The sequence below is a fragment of the Gouania willdenowi genome, chromosome 3 (genome assembly GCF_900634775.1).
Source record: "Gouania willdenowi chromosome 3, fGouWil2.1, whole genome shotgun sequence".
NCBI lineage: Eukaryota > Metazoa > Chordata > Actinopteri > Blenniiformes > Gobiesocidae > Gouania > Gouania willdenowi.
Window position 1 is genome coordinate 36,810,725 of NC_041046.1, and position 14,684 is coordinate 36,825,408.

General features: G+C 36.2%; 1 protein-coding gene across 1 annotated transcript in view; it reads left to right on the forward strand.

Moving 5' to 3' along the window:
- Positions 1-1,847: 1,847 nt before the first annotated feature.
- Positions 1,848-14,684, forward strand: part of pde8a (phosphodiesterase 8A) — a 71,770-nt gene continuing 58,933 nt past the window's right edge. Inside the window, exon 1 of the mRNA XM_028436954.1 lies at positions 1,848-2,571. Within this exon, the coding sequence (XP_028292755.1) occupies positions 2,419-2,571 (153 nt within the window). The 5' untranslated portion in view covers positions 1,848-2,418. The remainder of the gene's footprint in view (positions 2,572-14,684) is intronic.

The following is a 14,684-nucleotide window of genomic DNA, read 5'->3' on the forward strand; positions in this document are numbered from 1 at the left end:
TTTTGTATATACAGTTTATTTTCATGCACATCAAACATATATATTACGTATACACAAATAAACACATGCATATACAGTACATACATACATACACATGCATGCACATAATATCAATAATATACTATTTAATATTTACTCGACAAATTTCATCAATTAAATTCGTAAAACAAAATATAGTGTGACAATATTGAAATTAATATTATTCTCTACTACAATATACAATATACACTTTTGTTATTTTATTAAGTATTAATATATTTTATACCATTATATGCATATTATATATTATTGTTGTTGCGCTTCTTTCTTATACCTATAAAAGATATATGACTTAAAAAGCTTTTTCAACTAGTTCATGTTGGTGCTTTGTTTTATGTCATCCTTTTGACAGTATTTTTAAAAATGTATTTCAAAGGTTGTTTTTTTTTCAATTGAAGTAATCTTTTTTGTATTTTGCCCATATTATTGGTAGTACATTTATGTTTTTATTATTTAATAAAAAAATAAAAAAAATTCAATCAAAAAAATACATCCTCAGTCAAAGAAAAAAAAAGTGTTCATATGCAATCATTTGGGTTTCAAATATTTTTTTGCATTTGGACACTTTGAAAAAAAATGTTTTACATAATTATTTCTGATTGTTTTTAGCTGTATTTTTTTTTTTTATTGAAGTCATCTTTTTAGTATTTTGGTCATATTATGGATAGTACATTTGTGTCTTTATTATTTAATCAAAAAAATGTAAAAATTCAATCAAAAAAAAAATATTAATCGAAGAAAAAAGTCTTAAAATGCAATTATTTTGGGTCTCAAATATTTTTTTTGAATTGGCCACTTTTTTTTTTTTTTTAATTTTTAATCATTATTTTTGATTGAAGTTTTTTTTTTTTTTTTCTCGATTGAAGTGATTCATTTTTTAATTGAATAATAAAGACACAAATTTACCTCCATATGCACCTGAACACACCACTGGGCTGTGTCCGCGAAAACTCTAAAGTGTTGCGTTTAAAGTTCCCACGGAAATCCCAGTTACGCCCAGCTGCGTCGACCGAGGCTCTGATTGGCTGCGCGAGGCTCATTTGCATTAACGTCAGTAAAGGCTGTAGGTCAATCCTTGCGGGTGCTTTTATTGGATGTGCGCTGTCAAGCAGTGCTGAAGAATTGGAAGGGCAAACGCTGAGAAAAGGCAGAGAAAAGACAAACATTCAGTCAGCGGTTATGTAGCTCCTTCCTCCGCTGCTCGTCCCTGAGCTCCTTCCTCCCGCTGCCGGACACAATCCTGCCTTGTCCCCGATTTCACACCCGAAACTTGTGGACGCGGAGCGGCGTGTCTTTTTTTTTCTCTCTCCCTCTCTGAAGGTTTTTTTTTTTTTTTCTCTCTCTCTCTCGGGGCGGCTGCACTTCTCCAGAGGTGCTGGTACCTTCACTCACTGCAGCCTGACAGCCGCTATACCTCCTCTTTAGAACCCCTCTGAACCACCATGAGAGGAGCCCGCTGCTTGTAAAACGCGGCCGGGGTCTGGTCCTCCTCCTCGGATCATCCTCAACCGGGCCAGCGGATGTCTGAATGGAGACCGCAAGACATCCAGCAAGAAATCAGTGGTTGACTGCGTGTGTTCGTGTGTGGGGCCGCTGTGTCACTATGTGCCGCTGTGGGTTGGTAACACAGCACTGTGTGGATATTTCAGCCTGTTGATGATGAACCGGGCACCGAAAGCAAAGTGTCGTGAGAACCGGTTTGTGGCCCGTGCCTTCTTGAGCTCAAGTGGACAACAAGGTCGCTAAAGACAGAGGGGGGAAAGGGGAGGAGGGGGTGGGAGGGAGGGGGGTGCCATTGGCATCAAAAAGACTTCAAAGTGCTCATGGAAACACGAAATCATGGATAAAAGTGTTGCATGAAGAGGGAGGAAGGGCACTTGAAGCTGCACGCGTTGGGCCTACTAATATACTAAGTTGGTGGGAAATGGTGATGTGGTGGTACGATGAGAAGAAGAAGAGGAGGGATATAGAACTAGAAATCATTCATGGAGATCACTGCAGATAGAGATTTGAAAGGATCCAGGATCACATTTTACTGCTGCTTTGATTAAAGACTTCCAATTAACTTCATGTGAACAACAGGGAGGAAATCAGCTTCCTGGTCAGGGGGTAGTGGTGGTGGGGGTAACACATATATTCATGCCTTGTCTGAGGGAAAATGCATAACTGGCTTTAATGTGGCCTAGATGATATATATTTATCCCTATATTATTATTATTACTATTATTTTTTTTAAAACCCTAAACCTTTACAGGAAGTGTGGACCTAAGAAACCCTAAAAAGACTGATGACACTCCTGTAGCCTCAAAGTGAAGCACTTGTGCAAGAAGGAAAGAAGAAGAAGAAAAAAAAAGACTAGAGGCTGAAGTGGGCTGAAGCATGGGCTGTGCTTCAAGTATTCATATCTCTGATAGGGTGGTCTACCACAGTGGAAAAGAGTCAGAGGATTCCCACTCACCCCAGCAGACTAACACCACTCAGCATCAAGGAAATCCTGCCTCTGGAATACCCCTGAAAGCGCCTAACTGCAAGGTGAGGGACACACACACACAGGGCCTCAGTGTGTTTTATACGCATGTATTGGTACCATTAACAGAACGAGTAAATAAGGCATTTGATGGTAAACTTTTATCACCAAAATGTGATTTTTTTTCTGATCCAAGGGCCACTTGATGAACATTCATCATATCAGAATTCAGAACGAGGGTTTCCAACTTATTTTAGTTCAGGGGCCGAATTTCAAGAATACATTAAGGAAAATTGCCAGATTTTAGAAAAAATTGAGAGTTTAAAGAATAAAAATGGCTGCCGTCATGTGATATAAACATGGACAAACTGTGAGCCCTACAAATATTGTGAATTGTTCATGCATTTGTGTGTTTGGAGGCACTGAGATTTCAACAAGTGAATTAGTTGATATGATTTATGTTTTCTCTGTTATTTTATTTTCTCCTGTGGGCCGGATTAGATGCTCCAAAGGGCCGAATTTGGCCCCCGAGCCTTGAGTTTGACTTGTAGTTTAGAATAATAAACAATCTGGGCATACATGAAAAAACGAACGGTTAGTGTATTTTTGTTATAGTCATTTTTTGTAAATTTATTGTCATTTTGTGTGTTTTTGTTTTTGGAGTATTTTTTGTTGTCATTTTCTGTGTTTTTCTATTATTTTTGCATGTACTTGTAGATGTCGTGTGTTTTGGGGGGAAATTCATGTATCTTTGTTGTTCCTTTGTGCAATTTGTGTCATTTTGCATGTTTTTTTTTTTTTTTTTGATTAGTGGTGTGTGTTTTTCTTTTCATTTTGTGTTTTTGTAGTAATTTTTTTTTTTTTATATATAGTTTTGTATGTTTTTCTTGTATGTCTTGTGTTTTTACTTTGGGGGCCACAGAAAATTAGGCCAAGGGGCCCCACCAGTTGCCCATGTCTGGTCTAAATTATTCAGTAGATTTGTAACGGGACCAAAAAGGCTTGCAACTGTTTGACTACGAAACGCAAACGGCCTCACGCTGCTTTGTCCGTTCACGATGTTTATCCCAGATTATTCTTTTTATATCTCAGAGGAAATATGCCACATACATATTCCTTGGGGAGTTCACAGGGGCACGGGCCCTTCATACCAAACTGGTTTTTCTCTGTGATCTTTTTAGACTAAAACAAACTCCTGTTGAGATTATTACCTGATGTATTCAATGCCTCTGTTTTATTCCCAATTTAACGTAATTTAAACTTTATTTTATTACCTTAGCCGAAGCATGAGATAATGTAACGCAGATGAAACGAGGAATGCTGCAAAAGATCTCTTTCGAGCATTCATACATGGCCCCATACGATCATAGTCGTTTGTGTTCATATGATTTTCCTGTATTAAAAGTTTAATCTTGATATGCTTCCTATGTGCAACACATAACAGCCCTATTTGTGAACTGGGCCACAAATAATAACACTTAATCTAACCAAATGGAACCCACTTAAACGGGTCTAATCTAGGTGTCTCTGCCCTCATTTGACATTTTTAATTGTGTTGGAGATTACACCTGCACATGCATAATAATAATTACAAATTAAAATTTCGTACCACGCTTAAAGGCGGTGCTTGTGCTAAAAATATTCAGTTGGCCGCAAATAATCCCACTGGCATCATAGCACAGTGCAATGGTTACAAGGACTTTACATCAAGTTATAGATCTACATGAAGGTAGAACATTAAGTAAATGTTACCTATTAATGTTCAACACATGCAAACAGATTGTCTTTTGAAACAATATATTATTTATATATAATAAATATAATGTAATTCTACAGTTTTTGATTCTTCCTTTTAATGCTGCTGCAGACAAAAAAAACAAACATTTATCAGACATTGTTTAATTGCTAATAATAATAAGCCCCATTATAGATCAACAATTAGCAACAGTCATTTGCTTGAAAAATTATGTAAATGTTGAAATTTCATCTTGAAAGTTGGTTTTGATTTCCACTGTACATACTCGCTTGGTGAATTGCATTGTGGGATGTGAAGTCCCGTAGACGGATCCATAGACGTGTTTTTCCTTCATTTATACCTGAGATTTTTAGTGTTTTCTCCCAAAAGACGCGTGATTTCTCAACATTTTTCTGGCATTTTTATGGTCCTTAAGAGGCAATTTATTTTGGGGTGTACACGGGAAGATCTGAATCCGATATCAGGGGGAATTCTGGGAACAAACTACGACAAAAGTGGTGTCAAGCGAATCACTGTTTGACAAAAACACACAAAATCACGGTATGAATGAAGGTAAAACACTGCTATGCATCCCTCTACGGGACTTCACTTCCCACAATGCAATGTGCAAAACTAGTGTTTACTCTGGAGATCAAAGCCAACTTGTAAATGTAGAAATTTCTACATTTACATCATTTTTCAAGCAAATGATGGTTGCTAACTGTTGATCAATAATGGAGCTTACTATTATCATTTAAAATAAATTCTGATAAATGTTTTTTTGTGTGTTCAGCAGCTTTTAAAGGAAGAATTGAAAACTGTAGAATTAAATTGTTTCGAAAGACAATCTGTTTGCAGGTGTTGAACATTATTAGGTAATATTAGTGCTGGGCAATATGAGCCAAAACCCATATCTTTATTTTTTCTCAAATTAGCAATATACGATGTAAATGCTGATATTTCTAACTCAATTTTCTGATACAAAATTCTACACAGGCTTATTTATCAACACAAACAGCTACACAACATGTGCCACTTTTGGCTTTTTCTCCTGTAAGGGACAGCACGTGTGAGTGAGTTCTGTATAGTGGTTTGTTTAGGGGAAGGTCTGGGTTAGGATGGCACTCAGAAATCTATCTAACTCTGCTTTGCATGTTGTTCTGAGAAGTAGTAAAAGCAGCGATTCTTAAAACAAGTATTATAATACAAAATTTAAATAAGCAATAAAAAAAATATTGCTATAGGCGATATTGTAATTTTCTATATCGCCAAAATAAAAAAAACTATCTTGAATCTCGATAGGCGTAGGTAATATTTAGTCTGTTCTACTTTCATGTAGATCTATAACTCTATTATTGTCTACAGAAATCCACATCCCACAATGCAATGCATGAGTTTTTTTTTTTTTTTTAGCAAATGATCTTGGATTTATTAATATATATGGACTACACAATGCTTCTATCTGATTGTCACATCTTAAGCAAGCTTAAGGATATTTTCTGAACTGTGCCCCCTATTGATTGGTCGCTGCAGACCTTGAGCGTAGAATGCTTTCTCGATTTATACCGAACTAGAAAAAAAAGCACAAACTGAAGCGATTTCAGATGAAACTAACCGTTTAGATGTTCATCTGTAGGCAAGCACAAGGCTGACGCACTAAAAGTGTGACCCAGTGAATATTGTTGTGTATAATTCCGCGTAAAGACCGCCGGCTATTCGGAGAATCTCTTGTCAAGCTGAATTTTGTAGCCAAATGTCACGGCAGCGTGCAGTGAGAAGTCAGTGTGACAGATGCCCCCAACGTCAAGACGCACACTGTGTCTTTGATTGAATTAGTCCCCTGATTGAGTTACACTAATGGTACACAATCTTCTTCAGCTGGAAATTGTTAATCCCCATTCAGTGAGGTGTCATCTGTAAACATCCTCTCTGGTCTTGTCAGTGAGGAGCAAAATTTGATTTTGTAATAATTCAGTGACTCTAACTTTGTGTGCAGGGTGCTATGGCCTCCACTTGTCAGTAAGGAAGAGTTCACAAACAATAAAACATACTGAAACGATAGTCAAATACATTAAAAGAACACTTTGTAAATAACTGAGTGGTAGTTCACCAATTTGCCCAGACAACACCTCAGCATTCTCTGCAGCAAAACATAAAGTTATGTAATAGCAGCTCGGCTCCAAAATCATCCTTTCATCATCAGCCTGTTGGGATGCCAGTGTTTCCCACAGGACCAGAGTTCGTGCTGGGGGGAATGTGGTACATGCACACATGCCAAAAAGACTGAAAAACAAGGAGTTAGAAATAAACTCGAATTAAAATAAAACTTAAATAAAATAAGTTTGGCTAACACTACCAACATCATGAGTTAATGTTTATGCACATGTTGAGTTTACAGCTACATTTATATTAGGGGTGTCCCGATTTGATATTGATGTCAGTCCGATATCAGCCAGAAAATTAATATCGGATTTTATCGTACTGCATATACAATCTCCGAAATTAGCACTCTGATAATTTATTTATTTCATTCAATTGTAGAATACAGTAGATATTATGTTGAAGGTTAAAATGTATGTAACCAATTGGTTAATAATAAATGGGTGAGTTTTTCTCATCCCTACTGTTGCTGACTATTGTTCTCTGTTTGAGTAACATCACTTGATCAAGACTTTTCTAACATTCCACATTACAAAAAAAAGTAATGAAACTATGTATGATTCATGCTGATATCAGTATCGGTCAATAATCAAGACTGCAATATCGGTATCGCATCGGAAGTGAAAAAGTTGTATCGGGACATCCCTAATTTATGCAGGCACAGGTTTATATAACATTGAGTTTGAGCTGTTTTACCTTCTGGACTTGTTTGCCCACATATTTGTACTGAGAGGTATTGATAATAACTAGGAAGAGGAAAAATGAGAAAAGCAAAGCCGAAAACAAAACACTGAAAGAAATGATTATGCCATTTATTAGTACCGTAGCATTCATGGCTCTGCATGTTACTATCATAACTAAAAAGATCATTACAATTGCATAAATTTATATGAATTCTTCAAAAAATAAATCAATTTAAAAAAAAAAAAAAGACAATATTTATTTAGCAGTGACATTCCAACAATGCACAACAATATAAAATAAAATACTAAATGTGTGTAACTTGAACTATTTCATGTATATATTAAATAATAATGTACAGGCCTGGGGGGGGGGGGGGTGCCAATATAAATAAATGTATGGGGAAACACTGGATGCATTCATTACTAGTGGTGTAAAATATAAAGCTGGTGATGTTATGACATAGCACTGCAGATTTCTTCTTAAATAAATGATCCGTATTCATCATGCCAGCACTGACCCTATGTTATAAGGCTTTCGTCACCGCTTTCATATTGTCTACGTATGAAGGGAAAAACACGATCTGTCAAAGGCTGTGTGGGAAGTAACAAAAGCAGAACATTGACGTGATTATGGGCGATATTATCGGCCGATATTAGCCATAAAATGTGATATTGGTTGACATCGGTATTGTTTTTTCCAGCGATGTGGAAAAAGGATATAATAGAACAGAATATGGCACTTTTTCCATAACTAAAGTTGAATAAGAAATATTTTTCTTTTGTACATCACATGAAAAAATGGCCATAACCTGTTAATTCAATTCAGATATACATTATGTGACCTAAAGTTAGATTGGTGGGGAGGGGTCTATGTATATATCAGTATCAGTTAATATCAGAAATAAAAAATGTAGTGTTAGACAATATCGGCAAAAAGCTAATATCGAAGATCCCTAGATCTTCCCTTTTCCACATTGGACTTTTCTATTGTAATTGATTTATAAACACTTCACATCATAACCTGCATTGTTTTGTTTGGTTTTACGGGGAAAAAAAACCATCACTAAGCTTTTCATTTCCTCCACTAACTCTTTTTTTTTTTACCAATCCACATTATGTAATTCTAGACTTTATTACACAAGTGTTGCACCATACACTTGTGAGGCTGTTTACTCACCCCAGGAAAAAAGATGAAAAATGTCTCATTCTCTTTGAAAAAAAAAATTACTGTTACAACCGTAGTTGGATAATAAATAAAACTTTTTTTTATAGACAAGGGGTGACCAAAGTCATTCCTGATTACAAGGTTTTTGTGCACAGCTACACAATGACATTGTCATCCCATTCTTTCCTTTTTTAACCTCTAAAATCATGCATTGCTTTAGGTGCTTTTTGTTCTAACAATTCTGTTTCATTTAATTTTTTTCCTATTTTGATGTAGTCATTGACAAACTAAGCATCCATAAGTCCTTCCAAAATATCGATAACAATTTCATTTTTCTATGTTTCAGAAATGAAAAAAAAAAACATACCCTCAAGTTTTGTGAGATTTTGCGTGAGATTTGTCATGTCCGTCTGTTTCTCTCATTTAAACACTTGCTACACATTCAACTACTCATTTTATTTGGAAAAAATATTGTCACAATATGTGATTTTTTTCTTAAAACATGTAGGTGAGTATATTTAACAATATGGAGTGATTTCTGTTTCAGAATGTTGTTTCCATGATTTCTGTCCCTGACCTCAGAAAAATATTAAAGTTAAGTACAATTTAACACTAAATATTGAAAGTAGGGCTGGGTCATATAGACCAAAACTCATATCTCGATATTATAAATCATGATAATTTGAACTCTATAAAGTCTCACCAGAATTCTGGGTTAAATGTTCTGATGGAAAATGCCACACAGGCACATTTATTAACATAATAGCTGCACAATATTTGCCACTTTTGGCTTTTTCTCCTATAAGGGACAGCACCTGTGAGTGAGGTCTGCAGTGAGGCTTGTTTAGGGGAAGGTCTGGGTTAGGACACACTCAGCAATACATCTAACTGTGCTTTTTATGCTGTTCTGAAAAGTAGTGAAAGCAGCGACTCCTAAAATGAGTATTTTAATACAAAATAAGCTATAAAAATACTGTATATCTCAGAGATATGGAAAAATTGTAAAGAAGGAAAGTGTTGGAATGTACTTTATGAATAATATTAACTACTTATCTGGTATTTGTACTGTGTGATTGTATAAATAAAAACAAGTAATAAAAAATATAGATGTCATTTTCTACATTGCCAAAATGGATAACTCCATATATCTTGATTCTCGATATATTGCCCAGCCCTAATTGACAGTATTATGAAAAATTACATATTAGTTAATCCGTATAATGTCTTAATCATAACTTTGTCCTTACTTTACTACTACTACTACTACCGGTATTTCTTTCCTTTGGTCCCGGTGTAAATGTCTTTTTCTATCCAAAGTATATAACTTTTAATTGGCTGTTGTTAAGCACAAAACATACTGTAAGTTTATCACACAATTCACGTCAAAGCAATGTGCCGTATCTTTGCTCAGTGTTTTAAATGCCTGAGTGGGAGCTTGTCCAGGCACCAACAGTGTGAGAATAGAATAGAAGTTTGGGAGTGAGATATGAGTCTTTGTCAAGGGCACGTTACCATCTGGGCTGCTCTGGTGATGATAAGACTCAAGTACAAGGTCGTGTGGTGGTAGTGTGCTTTTGTGTATTGGGGGTGGGGTGGGGCTCAGCACACCACGGCACTGTTTATCTGGCCTTGACATTTGCAGTCCCATCGTCCCCTACTCAAGAGAAATCCAGCTCCTCTCTACTCAATGGAATAAGCCTAAATGGACATAAAAGGTGCTTTAACTGCATGTATTTTGGAAGTAATGCCATCTTGCTTCCATATCAGGGGTGGGATTACTTTACATCATAATACCTACGACCATTTGATATCAAGTGTGCTCAACTAGAAAGAGAAAACAAAGGCAAATCCAACAATATTGTGCAGTTTTTAACACTTTTACATGTGGCAGAAATGGTGCAAAAAATAGATATCATGCGGTTTATCCCCCTTCCATTTAGTTATACTCCTAACTATTAAAGTGCTTCCTTGAGTTTAAGTCAATAAACACTTTGATATTTTTTTATTTTTATTTGGAAGATGTTGTCCTCATAGAATTTTTGGTGGCTTCTGCTAAAGATATTTTGTATATTTGTAAAATCACAAGTTACAGTACAGATATAAGGAACTAAACTATCTCATTATTCATTTTTTCCAGTAAAATCAAGCTGTGGGCAGAATTTTCTTGGCCCGCAGCTCTTGCCTTACATCACGTGGGTCAAACTCAAGGCCGGGGGCCCAATCCAGTAGGGGTTCTCAACCCGTCTGACCCTGGGACCCACATTTTGCCACAGTCCTTAAATCACAACCCACTTTTAGAACTCAACCAACCAAATATAGTTTTAAAAAATAGTTGTTGAAAACACACATGATATTTTTTAAAACATAAATCGCTATATTTGCCTGTGCAACATGCATTTCACAGCAAGCCTGTCAAAAGAATAGTTTCTTTCAAAATAAAATACAAGTCCAACATGAGAGAAGAATGTATTTATTTTTGACCAAACTGTGCGCAACCCACCCAGTAAAGTTCCGTGACCCACCGGTTGAAAATCGCTGCTCTAAAGTATCTCATAAAAATTACAGAAAAACACGATAACCATTTTGTTGTGGTATTAAAAATAATCAGTTGTAAATATCAGTCTGTCCAAATTCACAAATTCAATGAAACCCCACAGTATTTGGAGTCATTTTTAATCGCACATTGTCAAAAAAAAAAAACTGCATTCTTGTAAAATAAAAATCCAAATTACAGAATTTTAAATGAAGATCCTTCAACCACTGATATTTGTCATTTATCGCTTTGATATGTAAGTGTCTTACATATTATATCATTTTATATGTAGAAGTGCGAACACAATAATGTTAAATTTCTCCTGTTTTCACCCCATAATCCGTGGCCCACACTGTGGTCCATATTTGAACTAAAAAGAGTTTGACACCCCTGCCTTACTTTTTCTCTCTTTTAATCGTCTTCCTTCACTAATGACAGAACACACCCAATATTGCTTTTCTAGTGTGTAAGCAAAATTCACGTGCTGCTGCTGACTAAAACCCTCTCAACCCAACAACTTGTGTGCAGTTTTTAAAGATGTAAATGATACAGTATTTACCTGGTGAATCTTTACATTTGTCAGCTTTGTCTATTACTGTATGTGCTCCCTCTGGCCAGTCGTGTGTAGCCTGTGTGTGTATTTAGTCCCAGTTTAGAGTCATTGGCTAATGTATTCCAGTGCAGGGCAAAGGTTTAACATGGTAATGAATTAATCTATATCGCCTCTTTTTCTAAGACCATTTCAGTTAGCTATTAAAGTTTTATTAAATTTCTATTTTTCATTCCTTGTCCTATAAAAAAGTTTTTTTTTTTTCTGTATGTGTAAACATTACTACATTCATCTCCGTTCAGGCAACAGCTGTTTTTATTGTCACATGATTTATTATTTTACAGGACTCTTTCTCTGTGCCCCTGACTTTGGGGTTTTAGCTGTCGGCTTCTGTCTTCACAGCAGCTGTAGGGATCGAATGAAGAGCCTCGTCTATCGAGGATGTCATGTGTATATGTACAGTGGTCTTTTATAACTCAAAGCATGACGCTAGCCCCCTGGCGCCTTGCCTTTCTGAGCAGTTTGAATCTCACTGGGGCAAAGTTCCGCTGCTATAAATTCATGGTTGAAACAAACAAAACAGAAAATGGTTTATTAGGTGCTGTCAAAGGTGTTGATAGATTAGTTTTTCTTACCTTTTGATGCACCCAGACTATCATTTTCTCATTTTGTTTCCTGCTGCCGTGCTAAGCTAACATCTGCTGACTGAATGAGATCACACTTTTTTTTCCATACATGTACAATGAAACATTTGGAAGATGGGACATTCGGTGTAGTGGTTAGAGAAAGAAGGTCTTGGGTTCAAGCCCTGACATGGAGTAGTCCTTTTTGTGTGGAGTTTGCATGTTTTCCCCTTGCTTGTGTGGGTTTTCTGTTAGGTTCATTAGAGTCTCTGGTTGGAAAATGAATGGATGGAAATTTGGGGGACGCATGAGAACACTTTTCAGCTTTATACGTTGCACACTGACTCTCAGTTGCAGATATAGATTCAGCAGCCACTGATTTGGTACACTCATCTATCCACAGTATTTTCTGCCACATGTTCTCTTCAGGGTCATCAACTAAAGGTGTGGTACACCCACGAACATGTCACAAGTCCGTCACTTCACAAATGCATAGTGGTAATGGAAACAATGCCTCTCCCTGTTTATTTTTGCTACATCAATGAATCCAACATACATTATTGTAGACTGAGAGTGAACCCAAGCACCTACACTCAAACTCCACACAGTATGCCAAAGATGGAAACCCACAACTTTCTTACTGGGTCATTTCAACTAAGTTTTAGGACATCTCACGCACTTCAGTCTAAAAAAATTCTGAATTTTTCACCAATTGTTCTTGTACGGTTTTATTGGACTAACTACCTTTAATCCACTAACTCTCACCATAAAGGGTGTGCTTAACTGGTGAAAAGTGTGTCACTCAAGCTCGGACATTGGATTGCTGTCTTTTAACAGTTTTGATTCCATGCAACGCTAACTATTATTAGCAGAGTAACCGTGTCGTTTGCCAGCCAGGTAATCAACAGACACAACATAAAACAAACACACCCAAAACATTAAAAACACGGACATAATATCGACTGTATAAACCACACACATGAACATTTAAGGTCGTTAACACAGGTTTAACATCTACACATTAACTCACCAGTCAAAACAGCGACATCCGAACAAATGAAATCCGACAAGTAAACACATACGCGGGTAACACACGTCACGCCCTATATTTTGATAGATTAATCCACCCCAAATAAAATACAGAAAAATGCTGTAATTCCTCAACATAAATACAGGGCTTTTGGTTGGTGATAAATCAAAACAAAACATACACCAATATATAAAAAATAGGAGAACTCCACACAGTTCTTTAATAACTGAAATGGCACACTGTACATTTTTAGTTTGATGGATTAATACTTTTTAGGATAGGGACAATTTAGTTGTTTTTTTTTTTTCCATTTTCAGCTTCCGATATCTAAGAAATTACACCACATAGGAAACTATAAGTTGGTGTACTACTACAACTCCACCTAGTATTTCAGAATACACAAAAAGATCTGCTATACATCATATCTGGTGGACATGCCAGTCCCTCAAAATTGGAAAAAAGTTTGTTGGGGTTATATAGCAGATCTTTTTGTATATTCTGAGAGAGTAGGTGAAGCTGTATTACTATACCAAGTTTCAGTTTCCTATGTGATGTAGTTCCTCAGATATTAGAAGCTGAAAATAGAAAAAAAAATGACGCACGACATTGGACACATACCCCTCCTCAATAACTTGGCCATATCTCAAAAAGTATTCATCTGATCAAACTTAAAATGTACTGCGTGCCTATTGAATTATCACGAAACAATTAGTTAAAAATTTTGAATTTTCTGAGACCAAAGTCCGTGCGTGGGCCATTTGTGAAATGACATGGAATGACCCTACTGTAATACTTTTGATCAGAATCAGATATACTTTATTTATCCCAGGGGGAAATAGCTCAATGATCAAAGACTAATTAATTTAAGCACCAACAGACTCCGTGACCCTGAAAAAGAGAAAGAAGGTTGGAAAAAGGATGGATGGACTAACTATTATCTGTGTGTTAACATTGAAGTTGTTATCGTTGGGTGCATTACAAAGCATGGAAGAGGTTAATCAGTAGTTTTACCTCTGAGTCGTTTGCTCATAAAGTCGTTACCTGCTAATTTTTCAAACATCTAATCTGCTTCCCTCAAGGATCATTCCACCTAACCTGTTGGATTAGGTTAGTGCTTTATATGGAATTTATTTGATTGGAAATTGAAAATGCTAAATATTCATCATTTCACATAATGCACTTTTCTTATCGTTTTTAAGCAAAAATATGTTTTAAAACTCAAGAAGGAGCTGTAGTACAAACTACCTGTGTTCATGTGGATTAACTTCAACGTTGATATACACTTAAAAAGAAATAGAGCATGAAATTGCCTTACATGTAATTCTAAATTATATAAATAGAAACTAATATATTAGAATTACAAAAACCCAATTAACAAAGATGCATCACAAGCAAATTCAGATCAAGTGTTCTTGTAGTTCCTAACTAGTCTCAGACTGTTCACTAAGGCACTACGAGTGGTGTGCCATGTCATTTATCTCCCTTTTTTCACACAAGCAGCAGTTGATAGGAGGCGTGATGAGGCCACGGGAAAACCCACAGCCTGCTGATTGACGTTTGAGCAGCTCTAGAGCTTATCACTGTTGTTTGTAACTTGACATGTCCAAGAGTTCAGGGTCAAATGCTTTATTATGACTTTTATGTGTTGTTTTTTTTTCCCCATCATGGAAGCTTTCTGCTCTTAAAACAGCAGGATGCT